Source organism: Primulina eburnea, chromosome 2, assembly GCF_022965805.1.
Source record: "Primulina eburnea isolate SZY01 chromosome 2, ASM2296580v1, whole genome shotgun sequence".
NCBI classification, from domain to species: Eukaryota; Viridiplantae; Streptophyta; class Magnoliopsida; order Lamiales; family Gesneriaceae; genus Primulina; species Primulina eburnea.
In genome coordinates, this window is record NC_133102.1 from 39,811,646 (window position 1) to 39,830,045 (window position 18,400).

At 35.4% G+C, this 18,400-nt stretch overlaps 3 protein-coding genes across 3 annotated transcripts; 1 reads left to right on the forward strand and 2 right to left on the reverse strand.

Annotated features, from left to right (window-relative positions):
• The first annotated feature begins 933 nt into the window (after positions 1-933).
• Positions 934-1,623, forward strand: LOC140824295 (secreted RxLR effector protein 161-like). Its single transcript, XM_073185895.1, has one exon. The coding sequence runs from the start codon at positions 934-936 to the stop codon at positions 1,621-1,623; it is 690 nt and encodes a 229-aa protein (XP_073041996.1).
• A 3,336-nt stretch (positions 1,624-4,959) lies between these two features.
• On the reverse strand, positions 4,960-7,838 carry LOC140823153 (high affinity nitrate transporter 2.4-like). Its single transcript, XM_073184337.1, has 3 exons — positions 6,973-7,838; positions 6,132-6,247; positions 4,960-5,809 (listed from the first exon to the last, which is right to left on the reverse strand). Exons 1-3 carry the CDS (start codon positions 7,747-7,749, stop codon positions 5,137-5,139), a joined length of 1,566 nt encoding a protein of 521 aa, XP_073040438.1. The 5' UTR covers positions 7,750-7,838; the 3' UTR covers positions 4,960-5,136.
• Positions 7,839-9,784: 1,946 nt separating this feature from the next.
• Positions 9,785-11,675, reverse strand: LOC140824296 (uncharacterized). Its single transcript, XM_073185896.1, has 2 exons — positions 10,059-11,675; positions 9,785-9,913 (listed from the first exon to the last, which is right to left on the reverse strand). Exons 1-2 carry the CDS (start codon positions 11,673-11,675, stop codon positions 9,785-9,787), a joined length of 1,746 nt encoding a protein of 581 aa, XP_073041997.1.
• Between the last annotated feature and the right edge of the window lie 6,725 nt (positions 11,676-18,400).

Sequence of the window (18,400 nt, forward strand, 5' to 3'; positions counted from 1 at the left end):
TCTGGATCTAGAATAAAAACAATGGTGAACAACACATACAAGCTGATTTTGATGGAGAAATAAGAGAAGAAAGGCAACAGCCTTTAGATGCCCCACCTGTAGTTGATGATCAACCAGCAAATAGTCCAAGCAATTCTGGTGATGAAATAGTAGACGAACAACCGCAACGAGTTCGAAGACGACTTGCATGGATGGAGGATTATGAACTAAGTGTAGACCATCTTGAAGATTCACTCACTCACTTTGTTTTGTTTTCAGATTCTGATCCAACAGTTTTTGAAGATGCTGTCAAAGACTCTAAATGGAGAAAGGTTATGGATGAAGAAATAGCAGCAATTGAGAAAAACAATACTTGGGAGTTAACGGAGCTTCCACGAGATCATAAGACAATTGGTGTGAAGTGGGTTTACAAGAATAAGTTGAACAAGAATGGAGAAGTCGACAAATTTAAATCACGACTGGTGGCAAAAGGTTAAAACAAGAGTATGGGATCGACTACAAAGAAGTCTTCGTACCGGTGGCAAGACATGACACGATCAGACTAGTTATTGCTTTAGCAAGCACAAAAATCATGGCCCAACTTCCAGTTGAATGTGAAATCGGCATTCTTGCATGGAGATTTGGAAGAACAAGTTTTCATCGATCAACCTCCCGGCTATATTAATTAGGTTGGTAATGAGCATAAAGTTTATTAATTGAATATGGCTCTTTATGGACTAAAACAAGCACCACGAGCTTTGTATAGTTGTATTGAGAATTACTTTCTAAAAGAGGGTTTTAAGAAATGTCTATATGAACACACACTTTTTGTCAAATCTGGAGATAACGAGAAGATGCTTATCGTTTGCCTATATGTTGATGACTTGATTTATACAGGAAATTATAGTGCCATGTTTGAAAAATTCAAGCTATCCATGATGCTTGAATTTGATAATGTCTGATCTCGATCTCATGCACTATTTTCTTGGCATAGAAGTGATGCAAACTGTTGGTGGTATCTTTATTTCTCAAAAGAAGTATGCTCAAGAAATCTTAGGTAGATTTCAGATGCAGAATTGCAATTCTGTTAGCACGCCATGTGAGGGAAATCTCAAGCTAGCTAAAGATCCTGAAGGAAAGAAGGTAGATAGCACTTTATGCAAGCATATTGTTGGGAGCTTGATGTACTTGACAACCACAAGACCAGATATAATGCATGATGTAAGTCTTATTAGCATGTATATTGAGTGTCCAAAAGAGATGCACCTTATAGCAGCAAAGAGGATTTTTCGTTACTTGCAAGGTACCATGAAGTTTGGGCTATTCTACAAGAAAGAAGAAATGTCAAATTTGTTTGGATTTACAGACAGTGGCTATGATAGAGATTCAGATGATCGGAAGAGCACTTCTGGTGACGCATTCATTTTGAGCTCGGGAGCTATTTCGTGGTCTTCAAACAAACAACCACTTATAACCTTATCAAAAACTGAAGCAGAGTTTGTTGTTGCAACAGCCTGTACATGTCAAGCTATTTGGTTAAGAAATGTTCTTGAGGAACTTCATTTCAAGCAAGAAAGAACAACCACAATTTATTGCGACAACAGTTCAGCAATAAAACTCTCCAGAAATACTGTACTACATTGAATTAAGAAGCAAGAACATAGATGTCAGGTTTCATTTCTTAAGAAACTTGACAAAAGAAGGAATCATTGATCTCATCTACTGCAGAAGTGAAGATCAAGTTGCTGATATCTTTACCAAGACTCTCAAGTTGCCGGCATTTCAGAGACTTAGAAAGTTGCTTGGTGATTGCGTAATGGAGAACTCATTAAACTGAAACCTTTCAGTTTAAGGGAGGGAATGTTATGGCACGTGTCATTAATTAAGTTCTTTTACTTGGTCATTATCAATAATCCTAACATTTAGGAACAAGATTGCAGGTAGTGGGCACTACTTTGTTAGAACTGGCTTTAGTTGCCCAGTTTTAGTTAGTGGTCAAATTTGTTGCTATTTTTGTGGTTATTTCCGTTGGTGTTATAGCCTACAAAAGGCTGGTTGATCAACAAAATTGTAGTTGTACTTCTCCTCTATATCATCTTGTGTTTTATTTTCTCAAATTTTGTAACAATATTTATTACCCATTTCTTTTGCTTGATAATAAAAAAAATTTCTAAGAAATTCACTTTTGAGTTTTGGTTACAGTAATCTCATATTACATCTTTTAATATAATAATAAAATTATGTTACAAAATACATGTCCAAATTAAAAAATCGAAACAAAAATTTATATGTCATTTTCATTATTGCATAAAACTGAATTTAAAAAGAAAATACAATTTTCAAGTCAATTTTTATTAATATAAATAAGCTTTGAATGAGAATTTTTAAACAGATAATCTTCATTATTGCATAAAACTGAATTTAAAAATAAAATATTATTCTCAAATCGATTTTTATTGATATAAATAGGCTTTAAATGAGAATTTTTTTAATAGATAAGTGAATTTTGATTTTTCAGGATTTAACATTAATAATAGACAACAATGGCCATATTATATTTTATATTAGGACTTGAAGAGTATTTTATTACTTTTCTTTTTTAAAAAAAAAATTCTAAGGATTTTTTGGGTATAATACCAAATCATCCTCACTTAATCATATTATTAAAAATCAATCCAAACATAACATTTTATCACCACATATTGCAAATCCTTATCTATCATATTTTTTATTAATCATTCAATAATCATATCTTTCGATCCAAACATTAGATTTCCCCATGTACAAGTTGGACTATGATGTTGTAGCCTCTAGTGTGAAACTAATTCACATATTATTATTAAGAATTAATTTACAACCATGCAATCAATTTTAACCTATCTTCAAAATATATGTGTACTTATAATGACCATATTTATGCTAATTATGTGAGAATTTTTAGACATTTTGCAAAGGGTGTTCTTCATGTCCACTAAAATTTTGTTACCTACATTTTTATTTTTTAAAAAAACGATTTTTCATTTATCCCTATGATTTTTGTTTTTTTGACTCTGCCAATAACTGAATATTGAAATTATCTTTGTTTGACAATATATTGGACTATGATAAGATAAGTGGGTCAGATGTATATCCAATTTTTGTAATTTGTCTTTCTGCTGATTTTTTGGTTGCATGGCGAATATGAGTAGAGACAAGGAAAATGTTTTTTTCCGCAAGACGAATTTTCCCATATGTAGGTGCTATACGGAATGACAATCGTCCTCAAGATACAAAAACTCCGATCCGGAAATGCAGCACTACAAGTTCTAGATGTTAGCGATACAATAATATGTCTGAACTTTTAAGTTTTGGAGGAAAAGAATGCAACGAAATGTAAATAAAAAGTATCTGATGAATGCCTCTATATGGACTATTTAAAGAGTGAGTCACCTATTGTCATAAGTCAGGGCACGCACCCTTCTGTGATAAGCCATGGGACGTGCGGTTCTGCGCTAAAGGACAGTCACACGAGATGCACTGGTTCGGACGGGAGGGTGCAAACTTTTGGACTCACTGGTACGGAAGGGACACAAAGTTTCCGAAATAAAAATTATTTTCCTAATAAATTTTGTCTAAAAAGATTAATACGATCAAGAAACCTGACCTTACAGGCCCGACACAGCCCTACGCGCGTGTGTGTTTCATCGAGACGCTGCCTATCAGTGTCTCTACATTCCAAAAACTTGTGCTGACCCTTGAGGTTCAAACTCATAGCTCAAACTTGGAGCTAATAAAGAAGAATATTCTTGACACATTTTTCAATGTGAGACAATTCTCAATTCCTTTCTTTCATAGCTTACCATTTATCTAACAATTTTAGTTGAAATTGGTCCTTCAAAAATTTTCTACGTGATCTACTCAAATATTCGAACCCAAATTTATAAATACTCAAATACATATAGTTTCATTTTCAACTTTGCAGTATCGATTAAATTACGGGTCCAATAAATTTAATAAAAGATTATGTTTACAATATGTAATATTGAAACACGAATATGGTGTTTTACGGTTTGCAAGGATATATGAGTGTTGGATTATTTTATCAAGGAATTGATGAGTTTTCGACGCATAATTTATTTTGAAGCAAATTAAGTTGTTCAGTAAATAATCGAGTCGAGTTCAATTTTGGATTAAAATCACTCTTAGTGATTTTAGTCGAGATATATGTGCAAGCTTCTGATATGTTGTAACTAAATATATTCATTTTTTCGTAATATTTATTAAATAAGCATTTCTATTTTTCATCGATTTCTTAGAGTTTATTTTCCCGGAAAGCCAGGGTATTTAATCAAAATTTTAACAACACTGAATTAATTAGAATGGCTATACGAAAATTATTAATTGAGTTATTTAAGTTTTCTTATTTTGTGTTTTAATATTTTACTTTTTTTTTTGTGTTTAGTCATGTTTATCCGGAGTGTTGACTTGGTACCGGACATATTAGTAATTTTTCGTGTCATGTGAGCACTTTACTGAAATAAGACTTAAACTACCAAAAAATAAATATAGAGAACAAAGACCTAACTTTCACAAGCTAGAAGACAAAAATAGGATGGAAAAAACAAAATTGACAACTCATGGGACTAGCAAAAAATATGCAAAACGATCGTAGAGAGCACATTTATCAAAATAATCGACTCCTATTCTATAAGAATAGATCTGTTTTGGTGCAATTCATATCAAGCTGCTATCAAGGTTAATAATTTGATCTGATAGATCATATACTTGGCTCTAATTCCGCCACACAAGCTAAAAGAAGATTATTCAAGTTCACATTTACAACTTTCGATAACTTAATTCAGCCGATGTGAGTTATAATCAATTTTATAATCTTAATATGATATCAGAGTTCATACACATTGTTATGTGTTGCATTGTCTTATGATAAACTTCACTTGAGAAAAAGTATTTGGAGAAACTTAATTGTTCATTTCGAGCTCGTGCGTGAAACCAAATATTAATAATCACTCATTTAGTGCAACTAAATCATGTTCTGTTTGTGATAATTTAATTACATTAATGAATCACATGATTCCATTTTCATTTTCATCCTCCTTTTCTTGAACTTCATAACTACTTCAAAGATTATTCACTCCCCAGATTTCTAGTCGCATAGAATTAAACACAGTTCCGCGTAGAGTTTCCAGGCGGGTCAGCTGCCAATGAAATCTCCTTCCTTTTCCCCCGTTCCGACGCACTATTTTCTGCAAATCTAAGGCTTCCATGATGCAAACCCTTCTCTTTTTCATCCTCATTCCACTCCGACGAATAGTAATACTCCTCGGTGTATTTCCCATTTCTTGAAGATGGAAATAACATACTTCCCCATTGTGGAAAATGGATGAAAACTATAGGAATAGTGCAGATAACAGCCATGATTCCCATTAAAGAAATACCTTCTGCTGTGGAGAATCTTGTGGTTGAGAAGAAGATCAACTGGTTTAATCCACCCCCGAAGTTTCCTCCAGCTCCAGTGAGGCCCGAGATCAATCCTAGAGATCTTCTTGAAACGAATGGGATGATGCCGTATGTTGCGCCACACGCGGCTTGAGCTCCGATAGACAAGAGAATCATAGATGTTATGGCTATAGGAAGTGAGTCTGCATTTCCAAGACAGATGCAGAGAACTCCTCCTAATGTTTGGACAGTCCATAAGACCCATAGCCTTCCTCTCATGCCGAATTTTACAGCTGCGAGGTCGGAGGCATACCCACCCAATGGGCGGGATGCGAAGTTGGCCATACCGAAGGTGGCGGCTATGATTCCAGCTCTGTGGAGTGAGAGGTTGAATCTGAAAAATTTAGAATGTTCATGTATATATGAGAGAATTAAGTTTATGTTTGAAGAAAATTTGTAGCGTCCCTTGTCGATTTCATGACATGACAAATTATGGAGTGACAGTATTTTAGAGTGACGATCTAAAAAGGCAGGAGACCATCGAATCAGTGTCGATATGACTCGCTCTAATGAGGAATATTTGGAAGAAGTATTAATGTACGTATTTGATGCCCATTCCAATATGTGGAGCTTGTTTTAAATATTAGTTGGAATCAAAAAATTAAATTATATACACCACAACTAGCTAGTTAGAAGCAAATTTGATCAATGGATACCTGTCATAGAAATATTCTGCAATGATATTATTCATACATAGCTCAACCCCCATGGAAAAACCGTAGACGAAGAAGAAAACCCATGTCATATAGTTTGCGAGTGCATACTTCAATACCTACAATTGAAATATATATATATATATACAAGAAATTAAACTTATTTGCACAAAAAACCATAGAGTAAACACATCAAACGATGTACAGACAGTGATACAGGGAAAATGATTTATTTTTATTCGAATTAACTTGTTCAATTTTGGGTTTTGCTTCTTTAATTTGTAAAAGTTTGATTTTAGTATAAACTTTTAATTTTCGGTTATGTTGATTCAATCGCTAACATGACATCGGGCAAGCTAGCAATTTTCGATGGCACGTCAGTAATTTTCGATGTCACGTGAGTAATTTTCGATGTCACCTCAGTAATTATTTTCGATTTCACAACAATAATTTGGACCAAATTAAAAATTAGTGCATCAAAACCAAACTTTAGAAAATTTAGTAAACCAAAAAATGAACAAGTTAATAGACCAAAAAATTACTTTGCCTAGTGATATATAGAAATTTTCTTTCAAAAAGAGAATATATAGAAAAGTCCATTGCTTGGATATTGCTCAATTTTGTCTATCTTCTAAAGACATATATTCAGTTTTAATATATTGCATGTTTATCGTGTACACTTATGTGAGCACCGATGAGGTGACATTCAATTATTGGATGTAATGAAACATATCAAAATTATATATTCAATAAGTGAATGACACTTAATTGATACTCAATACTGTATACGGTAGATATGCAACATATCAAATTTATATATATATATATATATATATAAACACACCTTTGAAAACTTGTCCTTGTGCACAGCTCCTCTCTTTTGTAGCTCACTAAGATTCCCATCTGGCAAATCTTGTCCCAAAGTTAAAACCAGAACTCCTACAATAAAATGGAGAAATCCGGGCACCATAAACGCAATCCTCCATGCAGTAAAAGGGGTTACACCAGAAACCTCAATAAAACGGTAAAGAAAAGGCATGACCAATTGAGTCACCCCACCCCCCATATCTCCCCACCCTGCTGCGATCCCGTTCACCAGCCCGATAATCGAGCTATTGAACATGACGCTTGTCCAATGCTGGCACGAAATGAATGTCGCAAGTGAGAATCCGATCATGAATCGGATAATAAGGAAGCCATGAGCTGATGATATGAACACAATAGAGAAAACGACTGGCGCTGTCAACAGGTTCAAGAACGCGCAGCCATATCGTGGGCCTACTAAGTCACAGATTACGCCCATCACGAGCCTGGAGAAGATGCTCCCCGAAACTGAGGCGACTCCTGCATTTCCTATGTCGGAGCGGGTAAGATTTAAGTTGTCGCGTATGATGGGCACGAGAGGTGCGGCGGCGAAGGTGGAAATGAAGCAGGTGAAGAAAGAGATCCATGCTAAGTGGAAAGATCTCATGTGAGGTTGCTCGAACGAGAAGATTTTCAGGGTTTTTGCTTTGTGTTCGGAATCAACTGGTAAAGAGAATTTTAAGGTGTCATAATCATTAGACTGGACTGTGGTGGAAACCATAGAGCTTTTGAAGGCACTGCTGTTGACATCTGCCATTAATTTCTTCTTGCTTGATCGGAGACAACCACCAGGACAACTGAAAAATGGGGAAGATAATTGAACAGTAAACGGTAGATGTGTAATTGGAAGGGGTGCATATGACGTGCTATTAATAAGGAACATGCAAGTAATTTGACATGAAATTTGTCTGGTTTGTTACTTTTTTTTTCTTTTTTTTTTTACCCGCCGCAATTATTTAGTGTCTAATGGATAATTTCTCGGATTAACGTAATAGTCTGAAAACCATATTAATAAGATAAATTGCACTGGACAACAGGCTCGTCCGATAAGGTGTTGGCAGAAGGAGTTGAACTCCTAGCACTAGTCAAGCGCTCACCTACTTCATCAACTCGAACACTCTATTAAAGACTGGTTTGTTACTTGATTAGTATGTAAATGATAAAGAAAATGATTGTGATAGGATGAATTAATATGGGGTAAAATAATATTATGTTTGGTAAGATTTTTAAGTGTAGGATAATTTTGAATTTTTTTATGAAAAGACGAAATTGCCCTTCCCCTTCGCGGCGGCGGCCGGCGGCTGGCCGGAAATGGTCCGCCGAAAACGGCCGGCGGGGGGCTGCGGCCGGAAACGGCCGGCCGGAAATTTCGGCCGGCGCCGGAAGCGGTCGGCGCCGGTGCTCGGCCGGCGGGGGGCGGCGGTCGTTGAGGCGGCGGGCGGCGGCGGGAAGTGGTGGTGAGTTTGAATATAGGCGGGAAGTGGTGGTGAGTTTGAATTTAGGAGAAGGGTAAAATTGGAAAAATATGATGGATTAAGAGTAGGATAAATAATCCTAGGGGGTGAGGAGGTATTATTTTAACCTACCTAATATAACATAATCATACATAGGAGGGATAAGGTGGGTTAAATAATCACGCGTACCAAACGAGGGATAAAGTAGGTTAAATAATATAAACCTACTTTATCCCTCAAACCAAACGGGGCCTTATATTATAAATTATAAATTGAGTTTCCATAGAACGAAAACGAATAAAATATAAATAGTAGTGACTATTGTGCTCAAACTCGCCTACATGAGCCTTGGACTTGATACAATTATCACGTATTACTGTATAATATAATTTTTTCCTCGAAAAATAATATAGTTCACCTCATTTTCACATACCATCATTTTTAAATATTTAATTTTTCCATATCTACAAATTTATTTATATTATTATTTTATTTCTATTATTATGTTATATTATAACATGCTACAATTTGTTTTATGTAAATAACAAAATTATAATTTTAAAAAATAATTCGACTAAATAGTGTCTCCTTTTGAAGACATAACCTCACACACACACACACACACATTACATTCAATAGATGAGTGTCACATCATCGATATATATATATATATATATATATATATATACAGGGACGGATCCAGGAATAAAAGTTGAGGGGGGCTTGAACTCAATATGATAAGTTATATATTATTAAAAAAAATACATTATATCGTTCAACAAAGTTGTGCCCTACGAGATTTTAAAACATAAAATTCATCAATAATAGAATTTACATCAATATGTTTAGCTAAATCTCGTTCAATATAGAGTGTCAAACAATCGGCAAGAAAGTCATCCTCCATTTTATTGCGAAGTGCCGTCTTCACATGCTTCATTGCTGAAAAAGCTCGCTCAGTAGTGGCAGTAGACACAGGTAATGTCAAAACAAGATGAATCAATCTAGTCAACATAACATAAACACTTGACCGTCCACTCTCGGTCAATTGCTGACACAACTCAACAAGTGTAGAAACCTTTAAATTCTGCATCACATCAAGTTTATAATGTATCAATTCATACTCCAAAGTAACAATTTCTTGATCTGTGAAATCTCCAGGATAAAACTTCTTCGCAAGCTTGCAAATATCATCACTGTTAAATGAGTCAAATGAATTTTTAGGATCTAAAGCTGTACTAAGAGAAAGAAGTTCCACCGATGACTCATTGAACCGAGTATTTAACTCCATCAAAATGAAATCTATTGCTGCATTAAAAACATCAAAGTGGTAATGATGTTCTATTGTAGTTTGCCGACAGGAACGTCCAATCTTATATAGACAATCAAGATCAGGCACATCAATTTCATTTCTTGAGCAAAAAACTTTAACTTCCTGAAGAAATTCATTCCACCCACATTCTCTAAATTCTTGAAGGCAAGTTTTGGTAGTAGTGACAAATGTGATAGCAGTCAAAATGTCTTGAGATTTTTTTTGAAGAATTTGACAAAGAGTATCTGTTGTTCTCATAATTTTATGCATTAAGTGCAAAATAAACACAAATTCAAAGCTTGCCATGTTTCTGTAAATCCCCCGAACTTCAGCCTTAGCTCTTCCATTTGGAGAATGATCACTGAGAACTTCAAAAACTTTGCAAGTTGCAGTGTACATACCTATCAAGCTTTTTACCGAATCATAGTGAGAACTCCAACGAGTAGCTCCTGCTCGTTGCAAATTACCAATCTGGTTTGCACCACTTCCAGAATCACGTTCTCCAATTGACAACATATACTCAATTTCATTTCTTTGTGCAGTATGTAATTCAGCAATGCGCTTAGTAGAAGAAGTGACAATATTAACAATATTGTCCAAATGAGAAAAGAATTCCCAAATAACACTAACATCCTTAGCTGCAGAAACCAATGTCAGTTGTAAACGATGTGCAAAACAGTGGACATAGTATGCATAGGGACAATCTTTGAGAAATAATGCTTGAAGTCCATTCCAGGCTCCACGCATATTGCTAGCACCATCATATCCTTGGCCTCTGATTTTCTTAACATGGAGATCATGATGAACAAGAACATTTGATATCTCATTTTTCAAATTCATTGAGGTAGTGTCACTAACACTTTTGATGGCAAAAAATCTTTCTGTCAAAATCCCATGATTGTTCACAAACCTCAATATAATGGCCATTTGCTCTCGTTTAGATATATCTCGGGCTTCATCAACAAGAATACAAAAGTATTTATCTCCAACTTCTTCACGAACCATCTTTCGTACTCTATTGGCCATAATATGTAAAATCTCTTTCTGAATTTCTGGAGCGATATATTGGGCATTTTTTGGAGCATTCTCAAGCACAACTTCATCAATTTCTATATTCATTTTTGCAAAAGCCTTCACCAATTCAAGAAAATTTCCACGATTAGATGAAGATAGAGATTCATCGTTACCTCTAAAAGCACAACCTTGAAGTGCTAGCCAACGAACAGCTACAATTGAGGTGCTCAAACGCAGACGATTTTTCTCTTTTTCCTCTTTAGATTGTGCATGCATCACTTTATCAATATGTTGTGAGGGCCTCATCAAATTTTCAGCCCTTCTCTCACACATAGTATGAGGTGAAGAAGCTGCAGAACCAATATGGGAAAGAAAAGCACATGTTTTTCCTTGGTTTACCCTTTTCCAATTGTCAAATCCTTCATTGACCAATGCCGAGATATTAGATGAATTAACATCATTCAGGAAAAGAAAGCAATAGAAACAATATGCTTTATTTGTTGAAGGCGAATACTCCAACCAATAAAATTTCTGAAACCATTTTTTCTGAAAACGACGATTCTGGCTTCCAAATTGCGTACCTGGATACTCCAACATATCTGGTTGATAAGGCCCCATATTTAGATATGAACGTCTTATCTCATCTTGTACATTAACATGATATTCACATATCTGTTTTCTTTTTCCCGGATCTCGTTCAATAAAAGTAGACGAAGACTGATGATCGTCTCTAGGAGAGGAACATGAAGGAATTTGGATATTGAGAAATAGAAGACTTTCACTGGATTGATGTTGCATTGTAAGGACCGTAGGAATTGAAGTATCTTCACTAGCTTGACGATCTCTCTTCTTAAAGAAAGAAGATATCAATGTTTTTCCTTTCTTTGCAGCAGATTGATGTTCCATTTTCAAATAGTTCAAGTTATAATCTTAAACAAGAATAAAATGTATTTGGTCTCATCCTTATAAATGGTCCGGACTTGATTGGACGGATGTACGACGGTTTTTGGAACAACCGTCGCCATTAGCGACTGTTTTTTGAAAAACCGTCGTTAATAGCGACTGTTTTTATTCACATTTGAATAAACCGTCGCTAGTAGCGACGGTATAATTAAAACAGTCGCCGATCCCCATCGGCGACGGTTGTACAAACCGTCGCAAATATTAGCGACGGTTTGACAAACCGTCGCTAAATTTTTGAAAATGGGGTAGGCTAACACACACACACCCCATTTCATCTCTCATGAATACATTTCTTAAAAGTTATTTTTGGAAATGAAAGAAATTAACGTGACCAAGAATACTCCGAATTTTAGTGTAAATCATAATATGATTTCGAAAATAAGTAAATTTTACTAAATCAGACAAATCGACAAAAAGAAACAATGTGATTTCTATTATGAATATGAACTTAACATGATATTGTTTTTCCCGAAAGAAAGAAAATCCAAGAAAACACAACCTCTCCTACTTTACTCCTTATAGATTTCCCCACGTTCAAGTTGGACTTTGATGTTGTAGCCTCTCGTGTGAAACTAATTCACATATTATTATAAGAATTAATTTATAACCATGCAATCAATTTTAACCTAATTTCCAAATATGTATGTACTTATTAATGACCACATATATGATAATTATGTGAGAATTTTTAGACATGTTGCGAAGGGTTTTCTTCACGTCCACTAAAATTTTGTTACTTGAATTTAAAAAAAAAAAATTGAAATTTTAACTTATAGCTAATTTTTTTTTTTACTCTACCCAGAACTGAATATTGAAATTATATTTGTTTGACAATATATTGGATTATCAGATAAGTGGGTTGGATTTATATATAAAAAAAAATGAGTAGGTCTCTTGTGAAACGGTCTCACGAATCTTTATCTGTGAGACGGGTTAACCCTACCGATATTCACAATAAAAAGTAATACTCACGAAATTTGACCTTCAAAACTTTTCTTTATGATCTACTCAAATATTGGAATCCAATCCAAAATTATGAAATTAAGGGAGTTTTTGCAACCTCAAAAATGTGATTATTCAATTTTCAATAAAACAAATCAATTTTTAAGGTTTTTTTGCGTTTCTTAACCTCAATTTTCGTTTCTGATTCTGTTTAATTAAATTGAAATCCAAAAACTGATCTAATGAAGATTCCGATTCTTCAAAGAGACTACGTTATTTTGGTAAATCAATGGAAGTTTTTATGAACACTATTCTACCTAAGATTTTTTGTCTAATCCAAAATTATCATTTGACACATTTACATCAAACCCTATATTTTGCAAACACTTCATTGATGTTTGGTAATTTATTTTTAGAACCACTTATTCACCGATCAAAGACTCTACCTTTCTTGGAATAATGGTGACGACCTCGCTCAAGTCAATAGTATTATAACAAATTCAAATGGGATAATTCCAGATTTAGTCTCATATGTTTGAATCTCCGGTTCAGTCCTAAAGGTTTATCTTGAGCTAAAATCTTCACGAGCCGTCGAGCCCTGATGTCATTTTTTGGGGGCATCTCAAAGGGCTCACCATTTATGCAGATAGCTAGATGTTGATTGAAGTTATATTTGAACAATTTCCCACGAAAAAGGGAAAATGATAGTATATATGAACTTGAAAGAGACACATTTTTCCACGATTGGCTTAGATGGATGCAATGAGAGTCATGAGACATAGTTAAGAATATTTGGGAAGGGGTCCGCTGGCTTAGATCGACGGTAAAGAAATGCCCAACATTTTCCTTCTCCGTCAATATATATAATGAATTTAAAGATTACATAAATTAACAACATAGACACACAAATATAATATATATATATATATATATATATATATATATAAATATATATATATATATATATATATATATATATAAATATATATATATATATATATATATATATATATATATATACTTAAAAATTATTAAACAAAATAATGAAACTCATTTGGGAGGAACTTGCTTAAAAATCCCCAAACCTAATGTTATTTTAACGTTCAGTATCTAACCCACTCTTCTAAACTCTTGCACTCCCCGACTTTCCACAAGTTTAATTTTTAGCAACCTAAATGTTGGATCTCGGTTTTCTACGCGCCCAAACGCAGCGGAAGTTTAAAATTTTATTTTTATTTTGATAATCAAAATATATTTGGGCGCTCGTATGATTTAAATCAAAACATTCATAGGGCGTTAGAATCGTTATACCTTTGGTGAATAAATCACTGGACACCAACCGATCCGGTATAATAGATCTGGCTCTTGATGAATCCCTACGAACTTTCTTCAAGAAATCCTCCTATTAAGTCCACGACTAGATTGCTTGATCCTCTTCTAATTTGCACTAGAAAAGTAGAAGAGATTTTACGTAGGAGAGAAATAATTGAGAGACTGGCTCAAACCCTTTTCTTGAAAAGTTGGCAAAAGAATTTTGGAGAATTTTATTGTGATTGTCGAGAATCACAAATAAGAATTGTGGTTGGTGGCTAGGGTTTTTTTTTTTTTGTTTGCATTTGTTATTTATAATTAAATTAAACCCTAATTACATAATTAACATTAATGAGCTTGATTTAATTAATTGAACTAGTCCAACTAGTTTAATTAATTTAATCAAAGCCTATTAAAACTTTAATTATTTATTATGTTGGACTTGTACTCCTACAAGCCCATTAAACATAATACCCACCATATTTAATTTATTAATTAATCAACTCAACTTTTGAGCTTAATAAATTAAATACATTATGAATTCAACATTTGAATTTATTATTTAAATTATAAATTCAACTACTTGAATTTACATCACCTCCAAAATTTAATATTTAATAAACCCAACATTTGAGTTTAATAAATTAAATTCTCAAATTTTATAAATTCAACTCCTTGAATTTATTCTCTCAAAATTTAATTATCATAAATTCAACTCCTTGAATTTACTATATAATATAAATTCAACTTTTGAATTTATTCTCTCAACGGGAACAAACAATCCAGTACTTGTGTGACCCTCAATGGTTCAGGGATACAGCTAGCCGTGGGTTCACAACTCCTTGTGATTCAGAATAACATTTATTCTTATTCGGGCTTACCCTAGTTAGCCCCATTCTATTCATCAACACCTTGATCAAGAATGTCAGAACTCATTTCTGATTGCACCCATCGGATCATGGTAAGAGCGTCTAGTAGCATCGCCCCATGATCCCCTAGGTATCACTGATAGTGCCTGCAAGAACCAGTCGATTATGATTAACGTACAGTACGGTCCCTTCATCTCATATATCCCGATCGAATCTGCAACCATTGGTTCATCGAGGGTTGCATATTAATTCGATAACTATGTGTTACATATAATAGTGGCATCGCGTGTACTATTGGAGAACTCCTTCTCCAACGTACATCTCATACTCTGGCCAGAGATTCCATGCACTATTATTACATCAGATCACATAGGATATCCACACCCGTAGGTGAGCGGTGAATCCCCGACTACAATGCACTGGCTCCTATATGTGTCGCGACTGTACCCAACCTCGCCACCTGATGACTCTCCTGGAGCCGGTAAACGAGTCAAAGCACAGCCCTAGCATATAGAGCCTCAGAGTTGTCTCGGGTCATAAGGACTAATGGTGTACAATCATAACCACGGACTTATCCTCTCGATGAATGATAACCACTTGGAAAGTCCGAGGGAGGGTTGTTCGGTATAATCATCATATGACTACCCATCTGTATGTTTGGACATCTCTATGTCCCTTACCAAGAAACGCAGTACACAACATCACAGACGCTAGTCTCGAGCTCAAGCGACCTTTATCCCTGTTTTAGGCGGCTGAATCGACTAGGAACGAATTTAGAATATGCAGTGTTTACAAATGAGTTTCAATATCGAATTACGATTCATTTGTATTAAAGCATAATCAAGGACTTTATCTATGCTGCTTGCATGGGTATACAGATAAAGTATAACGAACCATGAAATAATGAATTATATTAAAATAAAGATTGTTCTTTACAACCGAGTCAATAAAATCCCTAGTCAACAGTTGACTTGCAGGGCATCTACTCTAACAATCTCCCACTTGCCCTAAAGCCAACTACCCATAAACTTTAATCCCATTGCTTCGCGATGCTTCTCAAACAATGGTCCTGGTAAGGGCTTCGTAAGTGGATCAGCAACGTTATCTGCAGAGGGGACTCTTTCAACTGATATGTCTCCTCTTCCCACAATCTCCCGTATGATGTGGAACTTCCTCAGTACATGTTTGGATCGCTGATGAGACCTTGGTTCCTTTGCTTGCGCAATGGCACCAGTGTTGTCGCAGTACAACGGGACTGGATCAACTCCATTAGGAATAACGCCCAACTCTTAGACAAAATTCCTCATCCAAACTGCCTCTTTGGATGCATCAGATGCAACAATGTATTCAGCTTCAGTGGTGGAATCCGCAACGGTGTCTTGCTTGGAACATTTCCAAGAGACAGCCGCACCATTTAGCATGAATACAAAACCAAAGGTCGATTTCGAATCATCTACGTCACATTGGAAGCTAGATTCAGTGTAGCCTTCCAATTTTAATTCTCCACCCCCATAGACCATGAACAAATTCTTAGTCCTTCTCAAGTACTTAAGAATATCTTTCACGGCTTTCCAACGCATTGGACCAGGGTTTGCCTGATATCTGCTAGTAACACTCAAAGCGTAAGCAACATTAGGACGTGTCGATATCATACCATACATGATACTACCAATAGTTGACGCATATGGAATACGTGTCATCATCTCTATCTCCTCATCAATTTTGGGACACATAGCTTTAGATAGAGTAACACCATGACACATTGGTAAGTATCCTCTCTTGGACTCTTCCATAGAGAATCGTTTCACAAATGGTATCGATATAAGTGACTTGGGTGAGTCCTAGCATCCTCTTTGATCTATCTCTATAGATTTGTATTCTCAATACGTAGGATGCTTCACCCATGTCTTTCATGGAGAATTTACTGGCTAACCATACTTTAGTTGATTGCAGTAATCCTACATCATTCCCAATGAGCAGGATATCATCAACATAAAGTACTAGGAATGTCACTGCACTCCCACTAACTTTCTTGTACACACATGGTTCCTCAGGATTCTTTGCAAAACCAAACTCTTTGATAGTGCTATCAAATCTGAGGTTCCAACTCCTTGATGCCTGCTTGAGACCATATATTGATCTCTGAAGTTTGCATACCTTATGTTCACTTCCTACTGATGTGTATCCCTCGGGTTGAGACATATAAATTTCTTCTTTGATGTCTCCATTGAGGAATGCAGTCTTTACATCCATTTGCCATATCTCATAGTCATACCATGATGCTATGGCTAGTAGTATTCTAATGGACTTAAACATAACAACTGGTGAAAAAGTTTCCTCATAGTCAACTACTTGCCTTTGAGTATAATCTTTTACAACCAGCCTTGCTTTGAAGGTCACTACCTTCCCATCCGCCCCAAGCTTTCTTTTGTAGATCTATTTGTACCCTATGGGAACGATTCCCTCAGGTTGATCCACCAATGTCCAGACTTGGTTTGAATACATAGAGTCCATTTCTGACTGCATGGCTTCAAGCCATTTGGTTGAATCAGTATCAGATATTGCTTCTTTAAAATTCATTGGATCACATCCAACACAAGGCTCATCGTGGCCTTGTTCATGAAGAAGTGTATATCTGGCAGGTGGTCTAATAACCCTATCAGACCTTCTAGGAGCTTGTACTTCAACTACTGGTTCTTGGGAAATGGGTTCAACTTCTATAGTTGAGGGAGTATCTTGAATTTCTTCAAGTTCTATCATCTTGCCTTTTCTATCTAATAGAAATTCCTTTTCCAAAAAGGTGGCATTTCTTGAAACAAACACTTTTGCTTCATTGGGATGATAGAAATAATATCCAACAGAATTCTTTGGATATCCTACAAAGTAGCACAAAGTGGATCTACTATCCAATTTGTCTCCCACTGTCTGCTTCACGTAAGCAGGACATCCCCATATTCTCATGTAAGAATATTTGGGATTTTTTTCCATCCATATCTCATATGGTGTTTTATCCACTGCACTATTATAGACATTATTCAACAACATTGCCGCGGTTTCAAGCGCAAAGCCCCAAAACGATGTAGGCAATTCAGTGAATCTCATCATTCATCGAACCATGTCCAACAAGGTTCTCTTACAATGTTCAGAAACACCGTTCAATTGTGGTGTTGCTGGTGGAGTCCACTGTGAGAATCACATTCTCTTTTAGATAACCCAAAAATTCAGCACTCAAGTATTCTCCACCACAATCAGATCGAAGTGCCTTAATACTTCTTTCTAGCTGATTTTCTACTTCAGATCTGAATTCTTTGAACTTTTCAAATGATTCAGATTTATGTTTCATAAACATATCCATACCTCGAATGGTCATCAGTAAGGATAACGAAGTAGGATTGCCCATATTTTGTGCTAACACTTAGCGGGACACAAATATCTGTGTGGATCAAATCCAATAGACCATGCGCACGTTCCACGTTTCCATCGAATGGAGTCTTGGTCATTTTTCTTTTAGACAGGATTTACAAGCACGTAGAGAATTTATGTCCG

Coding starts and splice junctions, on each gene's coding strand:
- LOC140824295 (XM_073185895.1), top strand. CDS start 934: ATGTCTGATCTCGATCTCATGCACTATTTTCTTGGCATAGAAGTGATG.
- LOC140824296 (XM_073185896.1), bottom strand. CDS start 11,675: ATGGAACATCAATCTGCTGCAAAGAAAGGAAAAACATTGATATCTTCT. Junction 9,914..10,058: donor GGGGGATTTACAGAAACATG/GCAAGCTTTGAA, acceptor CTTGCCTTCAAG/AATTTAGAGAATGTGGGTGG.
- LOC140823153 (XM_073184337.1), bottom strand. CDS start 7,749: ATGGCAGATGTCAACAGCAGTGCCTTCAAAAGCTCTATGGTTTCCACC. Junction 6,248..6,972: donor ACAAGGACAAGTTTTCAAAG/GTGTGTTTATAT, acceptor TTTCAATTGTAG/GTATTGAAGTATGCACTCGC. Junction 5,810..6,131: donor GCAGAATATTTCTATGACAG/GTATCCATTGAT, acceptor TAAATTTTTCAG/ATTCAACCTCTCACTCCACA.